Source organism: Vipera berus, assembly GCF_964194415.1.
Source record: "Vipera berus genome assembly, chromosome: 6".
NCBI classification, from domain to species: domain Eukaryota; kingdom Metazoa; phylum Chordata; class Lepidosauria; order Squamata; family Viperidae; genus Vipera; species Vipera berus.
Genome location: NC_138208.1, coordinates 71,161,378 through 71,176,205, shown reverse-complemented (window position 1 = coordinate 71,176,205; position 14,828 = coordinate 71,161,378). Strand labels below are relative to the sequence as shown.

General features: G+C 39.3%; 1 protein-coding gene across 3 annotated transcripts in view; it reads right to left on the bottom strand.

Annotated features, from left to right (window-relative positions):
- ATP6V0A4 (ATPase H+ transporting V0 subunit a4) overlaps positions 1 to 14,828 on the bottom strand; it is a 38,842-nt gene that overhangs the window by 19,433 nt on the left and 4,581 nt on the right. For all 3 annotated transcript variants that reach the window (XM_081330510.1, XM_081330511.1, XM_081330509.1), the window contains 9 exons: positions 12,445 to 12,523; positions 11,768 to 11,862; positions 10,308 to 10,433; positions 8,389 to 8,483; positions 7,331 to 7,457; positions 6,239 to 6,321; positions 2,766 to 2,859; positions 1,994 to 2,206; positions 200 to 350 (listed from right to left, as the gene is read on the bottom strand). In XM_081330510.1, the coding sequence (XP_081186636.1) occupies positions 200 to 350; positions 1,994 to 2,206; positions 2,766 to 2,859; positions 6,239 to 6,321; positions 7,331 to 7,457; positions 8,389 to 8,483; positions 10,308 to 10,433; positions 11,768 to 11,862; positions 12,445 to 12,523 (1,063 nt within the window). The remainder of the gene's footprint in view (positions 1 to 199; positions 351 to 1,993; positions 2,207 to 2,765; positions 2,860 to 6,238; positions 6,322 to 7,330; positions 7,458 to 8,388; positions 8,484 to 10,307; positions 10,434 to 11,767; positions 11,863 to 12,444; positions 12,524 to 14,828) is intronic.

Below are 14,828 nucleotides of genomic sequence, written 5' to 3'. Positions count from 1 at the left end.
GTGTGTGTGTGTGTGTGTGTGTGTGTGTGTGTGTGTGTGTGTGTGTGTGTGTGTGTTGAAGATCTACCCCAAGATAGCAAGTGATCATTAGCACGTGGATACATTCAGCATAAAACAGACAGCATAAAGACCTTTAAATAAAGTCACTGAAAATATGCTATCTTTAAAAAAGGGTCAAAATAAATCAAAGTCCACATACCTGGGTTAATCTCCCTATAATTCCCAACACCATAAGCATCTACAATGGCCTGGAATCCAGCAGTGAATTTATTGGTTCGGTTAAAGGTAGGAGGATCCAGCTTGGTCTGTATAGCAGTCAGGATGGGGCTGACTGTAGAACCACTTCGTTCCTGAGAACAAGTCAACAATGATTAGAATTAGACAGTGATTACATCCACTATAAATTTCTCCCAACTCCATGTTTCTATTAGTTTACTGCAGTGTTTCTCAATCTTGGCAACTTTAAGCTGTGTGGACTTCAACTCCCAGAATTACTAAGCCAGGCATGCTGACTGGGGAATTCAGAGTGTTGAAATCCACATGGCTTAAAGTTGCCAAGGTTGAGAAATACTGGTTTAGTGCCTAGAATCTCAACAGATTGGATGTTAGGTTACCCAAACAGTTAAATAAATAAATACATTTACACTAAAGTGTTAAAATTGGCTGTATATTACACTCACAGCTGTAGCCTGGACCAAAGAATAATGGAAACAAAAATCTTTAGGGAGCTGTCAGTGAGAATTTGTGGAGTCTTTCTCACTGTTGAAAAATGACTGCAGGCTATTTCCAGTTTAATTTGTGTCCAGTATACTGTCTCGGAATCCCTGTACCCACATCCAAGCAAATACACATGCCACTCACACTTTAATCAAATACACATGCCATTCACACAGTAATAGCTTGGTATTTATTAAATGTTAGCAAATATCAAAAATTGTCAGAATTGGACAAAAGCAGGTTAAAAGAGAGACACATGAACAACAGACAAAAGCTAAAAAGAGCAGGGGACTTAATAACAACAATCTACATTACTTGTATCCATATATTTTAAAAAGACTTTTGAGAGCCCTTGAAAACAATACTGTAGTTAATGAGCACAGACAATCCCATTCATTTATTTAATTATTTCAGATTTATTCTAGATTTAACTCTTCTAAGTACATAGCAAAATATATATGTCAGTAGCATTTCTACTTCCAACAGAGATGAGAAGTTGGGCACCAGGTTATCCTCCTCTATTCTGCACCATGGAAAAAAATAATTTGGTGCACAGGGATAAACTATCTAAGTAGGCCAGAACTGGAAATCAACTCCATAAAAAGGTTAAAAGTATATTTACCACATTTGGTTGCAACAACAGAATCTTACAAGCCTGACTGGGCTATACCTACTCCTCCTTCTTATATTCCTGTGAATTAGGAGGTATTTGGCTGAGCCTCTTCAAAATGTTATCTGTCTGTTGTGGACTTAAAACATTTTTTCATTCCTTTGTTGCTTTGCTTAACAGAGCTTATGTATCTCCATTAAGTCATTTTCTTTACTCTCTGCATTATTCAACACTTACCAGTCCTTTTTCTAATAGAAAAATATATATATTAGTCAGGGCTGAACTGTGGATTCCGTGGTGCTCTCTGAGCTTGGTTGCTTGCAGAAAAAAGGACTGAATGAAACGTGCAGACATTTCATTATCCAACTAGGGAATATCTTGTGCTGGAGAGTGTGGCTTGCTCCCTGTTTATGTGTAGGAGCTTGCCTTGCCAGTTTGGTGGGGATGTGGTTTTCTCCTTGGTAGTTCCTTGATGAGAGTATTGTTTCTTCTTGATTGTTGACCTGGTAATAATCTAGCATTAGCAATGTTCTCTGTGAGTAATGAAATGCCTGCAACTTTCATTCAGGCCTTTTTTTCTGCAAGGCAAAGTAAGTAGTTTGCCACTGATTCAGGGCATTCAGTTGAGTAAATATAGTTTGCTATGAATGACAGAATTCTCCTTACCATTCCTTGATTCAGTGCTCTTTTTATCCTGGGGGTATCTACCACAGGGAACCAGATCTCTGCAATGACACACTGCTGGGTGACATCAATGTTGCAAGAATTCAAGATGTGATAGATGGCTTTCATTTTCTTCACTTTGATTCCCCAGGCCCACAGGTTTGCAGATGCTTCCTTCAATAGCCCCAGTCGATGGGACTCTGTTTGGGTGATCACCTGTAAGTAGAGGCAAAGGTTTAGTTTAGGAACCCAAAAAATGTATGGGCTACAACTATTAAAATTCCACAGCCAGCCTGCAGAATGCCCTTCCTGGTTGAGGACTTCTGGGAGTTACAGACCCACACATGTGTACGATGAAAGAACAGGCTTAAGATTCATAGTTTACATTTGCTCTGTCTCATTATTGGGACCATTTGATTAATTTTCCAGCCTCTTACATTTCACTCCCATCCCATATCAGCAGCTTTCCCATCTATTGTTCTACCTGCTATTTGTCCTGATGGCGACCACAGTGGTGTTTTATTTTAATTGGCAGCTGCCATTTAAATCTCCCATTGTGCCCTAAGTGATGTGTCTTTGAATCATTATAAGAAGCAAAGAGAGTGGTCTCTAGATCCAACTGCTTGCTGATTGGCACCCTAGGAAGGAGGCCAGGACACATATCTGAACTACATACTGTCCACTTTTGCTAGAGCTCCAATAGCTGCTAAAGATTGGCACATGCTGACATACGGCGTACTCCAAATTATTCCAAGCAAGACTAAAGACTACATACTGTGTTGAGATCTTCAATCCTTGTGTTCACACCAGCAGCCATTTCTCGGCGTTCTCCAGCTGACTCAGGGCAGGGATATACAGTGGCACGGAACCTAATGAAGAAACAACACCGGGTTCCAGTCATTCTGTCCACTAAAATGCACTTTATAATAAAGGTATGGGAGTTGTAATTGCTATAAAAGGCAGTAGCTAGATTGCTAACCAGTACAAGGGACACAGGTCCCATAAGGCTTTCCCAATGAAAGTTCTACACTGGTTGCCAACTGCTAAAGGGACAGTCTAAGACAAATTTGCTTTTTAAAGCAATTTTGAATGGCTTAAGAGTTGACTAGCTAAATGGCTTAAGAGGGCTATTAAGAGCTTATCAGGCCATTACGTTCTTGAGGAAAAATGTTTTGGAGTCATCTTTCTCAGAGACTCATCTACCTGACATGCAGGAGAAAGCTTTCTCTCTGTTGCTCCCAGGCTATGAGGGATATTCTATTGGGAGTATTATTTGGTTCCCCCTTCTGTTTTTAGAGAATCAGTAAAAATGCTTTGCTTTTGCTAGACTTTTCATTTTTATTGATTCTGCAAATTGCCCGCCCTATTAGTCTCTCATTTGTAAAGAGCAACTATACCAGATATTTTGGTATAAACATTTGGAATGGATGTGTTCTGAGAATATTTTGTTCACAAGCAGGCAGATTGAGCTCCCCTTGCTATCCTATTGCTCTTGATGAAGTCAAGATCTGAGATAAGGAGTGATATTTACTCTTTCAGCTCTTTCAGCTCCATCTGCCTGTTGACTTTTTCCCACATAATGTGTATCAAAAGAGAAGGTCTGAATGTTTTAATTAACATTATTATTTTTCAGGAACTGTGGGACAGAGAGAGAGCAAAGCAGGAATGTCATAATGTCACTAGTGGCTGCAGAGATTACTGGAGCTTAAGATATATTTTTTACATAATTTCTAGGGTAGATTATTTTAATAGCCAAACTGATTTGTTCCAATGCTGCATAGAATGACTGGATTTTCCACTACGAGGCAAGCTGAAAACTGGGGGGAAAGGGCTTCATTGCAAGAGGGAAGTGCTACCTATCCAGTGGCACCATCAAACTTGCAGAATGGTGGGCTCAATATTACAATAGCAATAGCATTAAGACTTATATACCACTTCACAGTGCTTTATAGCCCTTTCTAAGCAGTTTACAGAGTCAGCATACTGCCTTCAACAATCTGGTTCCTCATTTTACCAGCCTCGGAAGGATGGAAGGCTGAGTCAACCTTGAGCCAGTGAGAATTGAACTCTGCAATATTGCATTCTAACCACTACACCACCACGGCGCATGCAAACCTTTCTCCTTTCGTACATCTGCATACCAAAGTGGTAGAGTTACCATCACACTATTTTGTCTTCTACCGCACCTTGATGCTGCTAAGGTAAAGGTAAAGGTTCTCCCGCACATGCGTGCTAGTCGTTTCCAACCCCCCTGGGCCGGTGCTCATCTCTGTTTCAAAGCCGGAGAGCCAGCGCTTGTCCGAGGATGTCTTCGTGGTCATGTGGCCGGCATGACTAGACGCTAAAGGTGCACGGAACGTTGTTACCTTCCCACTGTAGTGGTCCCTATTTTTCTACTTGCATTTTTAGGTGCTTTCGAACTGCTAGGTTGGCAGAAGCTGGGACGAGTAACAGGCACTCACTCTGTTACGTGGCACTCGGGATTTGACCTGCCAAACTGCCGACCTTCTGATCGACAAGCTCAGCGTCCTAACCCACTGAGCCACTGCGTCCCTTTTTGATGCTGCTATACATGCCTATATTATTCCACCTTCAAACATGACATGGATTCACCAATACTCTATTCAAATCAAACCATCAACCGAAGCATATTTTCATTAGCAAAAGCTTTAGATGTTCACCCCATGTTTTAAACTGAACTTTTAAGTTCTCAAATTGTACTTGAAAAAAAAATTCCTCTTTAAAAAAGCCCATACAAGCTACATTCCCTTCCTTCTCCCCGACACTGGCAAGGTTTCAGCCTGATAGCTTTGATCTTTTCACAGTTCTTTTGCATGCTGGTTTTGTCTGTCAGAATGTCACTTTTACTTTAATGACACCTTCATCTAGGAAAGTACGTGAACCATTCACTGGAGAGTTTTTGAAATTGATAAAATCTGCTGGAGAACTCCCATTAGTGCTTCAGCATCCTGAACTGAAAGAGAAAAGGCTTGGGGATATGCTTATCTTTTGCTCTGCTTCCCTTTTTAATAAATCTAGTAGGTAAAATTTAACACTAATTAATTTTTTTCTAGCATTAAAATTAAGAGCAACATGCAATAAAAACAAGAGGCAGGGAAACATTAGCAGTAATCTCAAATCTTGGATTCCTACAGGACAAAGAATATTGCGCAGCAGATGGGGTTTTCTTGTTCACGCGTTAACAGAATGTTTGCACTCTTTTCCCACGCCTTGCTAAAAATAGACATTTTTTTTATTTCCCACTAAGTCCATGAATAATTCGTTTGGATTTGGAAATGTGGTGCTTCAAATTTTCTAAGCTACTGCAAATCTCCAAGGACCTCTATCTTCAATTTGGGCATGGATGACATCATTTTATCCCTTTAAAGAGCTGTCCTTATCCCCAAACCTTTGTAATCAATGGACCATGTTCAATATGTCTATGGAGATTCTCAGTCATCCAGGTCATGGTTGACCCAAAGGTACTTTTTCAAGAGGTAACTGGACTTCGTTTTTCCTTGAAGATGTTTCGCTTCTCATCCAAAAAACTTTCTTCAGTTCTGAGTGACGTTTCTTATCTAAATTTGCAATCGGAACTGAGGACGACATGTTCAATATTTATTTATTTATTTATAATGAGACTTGTATGCCGCCCTATCTCCCGAAGGACTCAGGGTGGCTAACAACAATAAAATACAAATGAATACAAATATTAAAAAAGAATTAAATTGTGTCAAAGTCCCACTAAAACCAATAAAAACATTTAAAATCATAATTAAAAACCCCATTATCATCAGTCCAAGTCGGCCTGTTGGAAAAGATATGTCTTAAGGTCACGGCAAAAGGACCGAAGGTCTGGGACCATCCGGAGCTCCCGGGGGAGTTGGTTCCACCAAGCAGGTGCCCCAACAGAGAAGGCCCTCCCCCTGGGGGTCGCCAGCCAACATTGTCTGGCCGACGGCACCCTGAGGAGGCCCTCTCTGTGTGAATGCACAGGGCGATGGGAAAATGTTCCTGGCAGCAGACGGTCCTGCAAATATCCCGGGCCTAAGCCATGTAGGGCTTTAGCATATGAACTTCAGCTACAGAACTGGAAGCAATTGTGATAGTGATAACTCTCTATCAGAAAGATGTGAATAAATGTTAAAGCTCACACAAAATAGTAGGCATTAAAATCCCACTAAGATTAATCTGAAAGCCAACTCAGGATTCATTAATATCAGTTACGATCAAAATGCTCTTTCTCACCCATCACAAATCTTCTTGATTTTCTGTCTGAGCTGTTCCCCTTGGTAGAAGATGATGAACACATTCTTTTTCATCTCTTCTTTCTGGGAAAGGAAATGTAAGTTAAGGGGAAAGAATTTCAAAATAATCACAGAGGCAACTGAATACAGTCTCAGCAATTTCATTAACAGAGGGATAGAATCAAGATCACGTGAAGTATTAATACTGTAATATATTGGGATTTTACTTGAACTGTTTTCACGTGTCTTTTGAATGCTGTTTAAGGTTGCTCAATTGAGTTGTCTGTGTAACGGTCGATGGCTAGCCAGACATGCAGTCTCCAAGAAGATCATTGGATGATTTGGGGGCAGGAATGGGTTTCTTTAAACCTAGTGGCCTCCGCCTAGTGGCCAACCGTATAAGTAGCTGCGCAGAAGCCTCTGATTCAGTTTTGTTCCTGTTTGCCTCAATAAAGCAATGTTCCTGTTTGCAACCTCATGTCTCGCTTACTGCCTCTGAAGAACTCACTACACAACAAATACCACTTTACAATGCCTTGGTAAGGCCACACTTGGAATACTGCATCCAGTTTTGTTCACCACAATGTAAAAAAGATGTTGAGACTCTGGAAAGAGTACAGAGAAGAGCAACAAAGATGATTAGAGGTCTGGAGGCTAAAACATATAAGGAACGGCTGCTGGAATTGGGTATGTGTAGTTTAATGAAGAGAAGGACGAGGGGGGACATGATAGCAGTGTTTCAATATCTCAGGGGCTGCCCCAAAGAAGAGGGAGTCAAGCTATTTTCTAAAGTGCCTGAAGGCAGGACAAGAAGCAACGGATGGAAACTAATCAAGGACAGAAGCAACCTAGAACTAAGGTGAAACTTCCTGACAGTTAGAACAATTAACCACTGGAAGTTTTTAAGAAGAGACTGGACAGTCATTTGTCTGAAATGGTATAGGGTTTCCTGCCTGAGCAAGGGGTTGGACTAGATGACCTCCAAGGTCCCTTCTAACTTTACTATTATGATTATGATTATGATTATGATTATAACATTATATCCCAGGTAAAAGATCTGAGGCAACAAAATTAAAAACCTATCAGTACCTACAGTGATAGGATCTTCCAAGGGTGTATCCATTTCACTGAACTTCAGGTAGATGTTTCCCCTGCAGGCCCTCCACAACAAACGTTCAAAAGGCACCAGCCTCTCTCTTTTAATCACACCAGCTATGAATCTGTGGAATGCAAATCAAATAGAATGCCCTGTAAATCCACTCTCGTAAAAGGTATTAGTTTATGGAAATATATCAATTGTAAACCTGCTACCAGTTCCCAACATGGCACCTTCTGAATGTGTTGGGATTTATTTATTTATTTATTTATTTATTTATTTATGAATGAATGAATGAATGAATGAATGAATGAATGAATGAATGAATGAACGAACGAATGATAACTCCTAGCATTCTTAGATATAGTAGTATGAAATATCCAAAAAAATGGGCAAATTTTGGGAGCAAATGCATGCTCTGAGGAACTTTACAATTGAGTAATGGTCACATTAGTAGGGCAGAGATGCAGTAGTAGGACATGCTTAGGTTTAGCTTCATATGTGTAAGTGGATCAAGTGCAATTTGTTCAACCCATTAAAATATTTTGTGGAGAAGACGTTGGTGCATTCCACCATATTTTTTAAACTAAGCCTGTGTAGGTTATTCTATAGCTTTCTCATTTTCTGTCTCAAAATGGTAACACTTGGAAATTTAGTGGTGTGGTTAGAAAGGCTGGGATACCCTGCAGAGATAGCCATTTATACAGAGGGATCTACAGAACTGAAGACTTTCAGCAAAACGATGAAATCAGCATCACAAGGTAAGCTCAGCCCTAAATGCATGCAATACTGCAACAGATATGCCAAGTGGATGAAGCTTGTATTTTGATGTCATGATCCTCATTGCCTCATTTGCAGCCTTATGGATGCCTGTGAGCATAACTCCAGGAGGAAGGGAAAATACTGATAAATAAATAAAATGCTAAACGGAGAACTTTCTTTTCCATCAGCTACATCTAGCTAGGAAGAACTGTGTTCATTTCAATGCTTGTATCATAGGCTGCATCTCTAAGGCATAAATATTGTGGATGCAGCACGAGAGAAACAATACTCACCCCAGTTTTGCAGCAACTGCTGCAGGAGTGCTTCTTAATTCCAGCAGCCCTGAAGTATCTTCATTGAAGAAATCGTCAGGCAAATTAGTTTCAGTCTGAAAGCAGGAGAAAGACTTAACTTAAACCCCTATCCCAAAACTCAACCAATGCAAGACCCTCTTTATTATTGCTTGTGGATTTAGGACAACCTTGCCTAATCTAGCATCCTGTAGATACCACAATATTAGACGCTAACCAGGGGATTAACAGAAGCTTACATCCAGCACTTCTGAAGGCCTCTATTTTGAGGAAGGACATATGGGGCATAATCAGCTGGGAAGAACTCATAGAGTCAGGGAGATGACAATGGAAATAGGCAACTACAGGTTGTCCTCGACTTGCAACAGTTCATTTAGTGACTGTTCAAAGTTACAATGGCACTGGGAAAAGCGACTTATGACCGTTTTTCACACTTATGACCGCTGCGGCAACCCAATGGTCATGTGATCAAAATTCAGATGCTTGACACAATCCACACCTGACCCATCACAAGACCTTGACCTGATATGATCCTGACCTGATGTGGCTCACCATCACAAGACATACTGACCACACGAAGCCCTTATAAGCAGACATCCCCTAAATTTTGCTGAATATGTTACCTAGCCTGGAAACCAACCCACAAGCTCAGAGAACAAACCTCCACCCTCAGTTTAGATTTATTTTTAAACTTTGCCTTCTCCACCTTCCTAGACTCATTTTCTGGCCACCATTTTTCTCAGCTCTGTTTTATCTCCTCTCCTGATTCTCATTGGTTGCAGTTTGGAGTCTAGGACTATCAAGGTTGCATAAATCCAAATAAGCCACTAGGTGGCAGTTAAGTATAATAGAAAATTCCAGTGCATTGCTGCCATCTAATGGTTACATGGAGAGAATAGAAGAGAATATCAAACTGGAGGCCTTGGAGTTCACTGAGCTTAGTGGTTGCTTGCAGATTACCAGTAATGGTCTAAGTAACATCAGTAATACCATTTTAAAAAAGAATATTTAATATAATTCCATTATTATTCATGGCCATCAATGTTGTGCATTATTTTTTTAAAAATGTACTAGCATATTAAAATCACACTATCTCCCCCAACATTGGTTTACCCTCATGTCTTTCCTTGACATATTAAATACCCTTATGAATACTGTTATTTTTGCTTCCTTTCTATAATTTTTTGTATGTTTCTACCATTCAAGTAAGGGACGTGGTGGCTTAGTGGGTTAGGACGCTGAGCTTGCCGATCAGATGGTCGGCAGTTTGGCAGGTCGAATCCCGAGTGTCGCGTAACAGAGTGAGCGCCTGTTACTCGTCCCAGCTTCTGCCAACCTAGCAGTTCAAAAGCATGTAAAAATGCAAGTAGAAAAATAGGGACCACTATGGTGGGAAGGTAACAGGGGTTCCGTGCACCTTTGACGTCTTGTCATACTGGCCACATGACCACTGAGACGTCCTCGGACAAGCGCTGGCTCTTCGGCTTTGAAACGGAGATGAGCACCGGCCCCTAAAGTTGGAAATGACTAGCACGCATGTGCGGGGGAACCTTCACCTTTACCTTTACCATTCAACTGTGGTAGGAATAGGCTTAATAACTCACAGGGCCACACATTTTATCACATACAGCACTGATGATATTACCTACTTGGGTAATGAAATATCTGCAAGCAAACAACCAAGCTCAGAGAGTACCAACAATGCCACAATGCTTTTAACATTGGAACACCACTTAAGGCTGCTTCATACTGTACATGAACTGAGGATGAAATGAAAGCAATGCCAGAAGGGACAGCAGAGTCAAGGTTGTATGCAAATGCCCACAGTTTGTCTCTGAGATGACTAGTTGAGCTGAACCCAAATTCTGAAATGACGAGAATGCATTCAAAGATTGTGTCACCTCAAAGAAGTCTTGGGTTTTCTTCAGGAGATGTTTGAGTTCAGTGAGTTCTAGAAAGTTCTGCCTCAGCGCCTGCAAGTTCTGGTTGGCTTCTTCCAACTCACCTTCCAGTTTCTCCAAGACAGTCTGTTTATAGCCAGAGAGAAACAAAAGTACTGTAAGTCCAATCATTCTGTCACACACTTCACTGCTGACAAAATAGATTACTCTAAAGATGGATTATTACACAGCAAACATTTCAAAACACATCTCAGCATGTTAGGCAATTTTGCAATGAATATTAACATCTCAGCCCTACTTCTGTGTATGAATGATTCACAAATGACATAAATTAAGTGCTGACGGCAAAATAACTAACAAAAAAATCCAATAAATCTTCTGTCTATGTTAGATAAAACAATGAGGGATTCTAACATGTCTTACAACTCTGCTAGCTAAGCACTACACTTCCAAGTCATTCTACCTTTTGTTCTTCATTCAGCTTTAAGCAATAACCCTTCTGATCACAGTCTGTTTAGATTAGACTAACAGAAAAATAGAAAATATTCCTTTGAATTATGATTTCTTGTTACTTCATTGACATTGGGGTTTTTTCCCCCCAGAAGTTCCCTGTCTAGCCTATTACCCTGGTATTCCTGTGGTCTCCTATCTAATACCAACTATGTGCAACCCTGCTTAGCTTTTAGAGTTAGCCAAGACTGAGAAAGTACTGGATCACCCAATTCCTGCCCTCCCAGGTTTAAGTATTAGTTAGAGCTATCCCCAATTTATGCCTTCACAATATATTGGCTTATCAATATCATAATATCCAGCTAGCATGGCGGGAGAAGATGAGAACTATAAGTAAATAACTGTATTTTTGTAACCATAACATCGAGCATACCATAAAATAACAGTAGAATAGTAAAATGAAAGAAGGAGTAGTAGACCTAAAATGGATAAAACATAATAAAGCCAGAGCTACAATTAGGACGCTGAGCTTGTCAATCAGAAGTCAGCAGTTTGGCGGGTCGAATCCCAAGTGCCACATAGCAGAGTGAGCGCCTGTTACTCGTCCCAGCTTCTGCCAACCTAGCAGTTCGAAAGCACGTAAAAATGCAAGTAGAAAAATAGGGACCACTACGGTGGGAAGGTAACAGCGTTCCGTGCGCCTTTGGCATCTAGTCATGCCGGCCACATGACCACGGAGATGTCCTTGGACAAGTGCTGGCTCTTCGGCTTTGAAATGGAGATGAGCACCGGCCCCTAGAGTTGGAAACGACTAGCACGCACGTGTGGGGGAACCTTTACCTTACAATTAGGAACTGAATAAGCTTTTGCATTTATAAACTTCCTATATCAAACAAACTATTCTGAGTGTTATAAAGATCTTGACTTAGTGTTGTTTTGGATTGTCATCTTCTGCTGGGTCAACACAACTGTCTATCATACTTCTCTAACCAGAAACATACAAAGCCTACCTCTAAGTCAATCATTTCTCGTGGTGGTGGAGTCTCTGGATATTTCCCGCATATGACAGGCAGGATCTCCTCACCCATCTCACTTTCCAGAAAGCCTGGGAGCAAAACAAATGGAAATACACTGGCTAAGTTCACAAAACACACCCTGCTGCCTTTTCCACACCATCTGAAACTTGGTTAGTTGTAACTTTGGTAATTAAGGATTTTGTGTGAACGTGGCTATGGCCTAACTTTTCATCTCTTTCATAAATGGAGTCACAAGTTGTGCCACGTTAAGAGATATCCTCTGCATTCATCACTGAGGCAACCAGGCTTTGAGCGGTTAAGGGCAACACTTTTAAAATCTCTTCTTAATTGGCAATGGTAGGATGGCATTGCTGGAAGAAACGCAAGGCAACATTTTCAGCCCTGCTTTTCATTTTTACACGGCAGATGTCACCCGTAAAAAACAGGTAGGTGAAACCTATTGAAAGTTGAACATATTTGTTTTATTGCTTAGTTTGTCAAGGATCTACCAACAATTACAAAACGTTTTCAAAAAATAAAAAAAATCTGGAAAGTGTGGTGGTGAAAGTGCTAATAATTGCTGTTTCTGTGCACCAAAACATTCTAGAGATTGTTGGACTAAGAACAGTTCTCCATAAATTTAAGTTTTCAATAAATTAAAAGCTACTTACGAAGGACCCTGTCTAAGGATTCACATCTTCTTACTTCATTCACAAACCTTCTTTGAAAGTTGTTCACATTTGCATTCAACTAAAGAAAATTCACATAAAACCAAAAGATCAGCCAAATTAGCAAACTCTATCTATCTATCTATCTATCTATCTATCTATCTATCTATCTATCTATCTATCTATCTATCTATCTATCTATCTATCTATCTATCTATCTATCTATCTATCTATCATCCATCCAGGCTGATGGCTAAGAATTGTAGCAATTATGATTCTAGCACATCAGACTGCATGAAGCTAAAGAAAGCTGAAGTCATGAAGCTTTAATGGAAGTACATATCAAAGGATTCAATGGACATATCCGTTAGCAGGTCAAAGTAAAAATATTTCTTCAAACTAATGCATCACTGTGGAGAATATCATAGCTAAAATATCATGCAAGCAGAAAGTAGGCAAAGAACTTCTCTTTAAGGCCTCTTTAGAGCTAGCGAATGATTGTTTTAACTGATTACAGAAATACAGATAGTTGCAGATTCATAATTTTGTAGGTCATTTCTATCTTTTTGTCATATAATATACTTGCCCATATTATAGATCACAAAGATTCCTTTAAATCCATTATTGATAAATAGGGTGAAAAATCTGACGTTTGGATTTCTACATAGGTAATTTTATCAAAAGAATTTAAATGATGGAACTTAACAAGCCTGTTGCTAAACAAAATATAATTTACTAATGCTGAGCTTCCTAATTAGATGCTGTAAAGTGAATGGGTATGCAGAACATCTGATTATTCTGGTAAATCTTTACAATAAACAAGTTACCATAAACAAGAACTGAGCTTAGAGAAACAGAGTGATTCAGAAAAGAGTTGAGCTAAAAAGGCATATGATCTTTAGATGTTTTTAATGGATTAGCAAATCTACTTCAAAAATGGCAAGCGTGGAATGGCTCCACTGGTAGAATTGAAAGTCCAAACAATCTGGAATATACAGGTGATACATTTTGTTTGCTGAAGACTTAGTGGAGCTCATATTGAAACTAGAAAAAGGAAGTGAAAAATGATATTATACCTTATTTAGAAGAAAAAGACATTACCTAATATTCCTAGTGAAAGCACAACTGAGAGCAAAATAATCAAGATGGTGGATAACTTCATTTTTTTTGGAATTAGGATTGATAAAGAAAGACTGTGTGCCAAGGAGATTTATCCAAAGGAGGAAGGTAATGACCATTTTAGAAAAGATAATGCAGAATAAGGATATTTCTCAGATAAAAAGATCAGAATAATAAAAGCAATTGTTTTCCAGTGTTAAACTGTGAATGCTGGATATTGAGAAAAAAAGGAAATGATTATTAGAAGTACCATGAAGAACAAGAAGAATGAATCAATTGATCCTGGACAACTGCCTCCTTAAGGCAAAGATTGGTAAGAAGAAACTCAGACAATTAAAGCAGATGATAAGCATACAATCAATTAGAAGAGACTATGCATGCCAAGGCTGAGAGAAGTAGAAAAATAGAGAGACAAAGAATAAAGCAGATAGTCAGAAGGTATCAAGGAAATATTCTTGCAAGATCCAGCCAGTGATTATCATAGGAGTCAGGCCAAGATGATAGTCATTAGAACTGGGCCTGTGAACTTGATGGTGTCAATTTAAATTACTATCTTACTGTACATTATTTCCCTTTTTTCAAGAGAGTCATGCTCAAAACAAAGTTAACCAGGGCTAGAATAGTAATTATTCTACTGTATATCCATTATGTTTTGACATAATGAAACACAACAGCACTAAATGCAAACTTAATGAACGAACAGTCCATGAAAAGCATCCTAAATCAACAACTTACCAATATTCTACACTACATGTCATATTCTATAACACAAACACTTTCCTCCCTATCCTTATTTTGCATTTGTTTTTTGTGTGTAGTGCATTAATGCAGAGAACAATTCTGGAAAACACATCTTTTTGTAATTTTTTAAAATTTGCTTTTGAAGAAGATTAGGTAGTACCATTCTCATCCTTCTTACTCTTACTGACTTCAAAGTTGTATTTTAAGAAATATTGGTCTTTTTCCCTCCAAATGTTTGAAGATGTTCCCACTATAAGAAAAATCAGAAATAAAGGAATTTCCCAGAAACTCAACTTGCTTGTCATTACTGATCTTTCATCTCAGCATTCTGCTATACAAGGTTATAAAATATTCAAAATGATGCATTTTCACCTCCCAAGAGGAGAGAATATTACGCGAGCAAAGGTCACCATTTCATTTTATCAAGAACCACATTCCCTTACAAATAAACTGCTGGGTGTTTCATGCCAACAATAGATGGAACAGACGCCAAAGTAGATGGGGTTAATAATTCCCTCTGCAATATT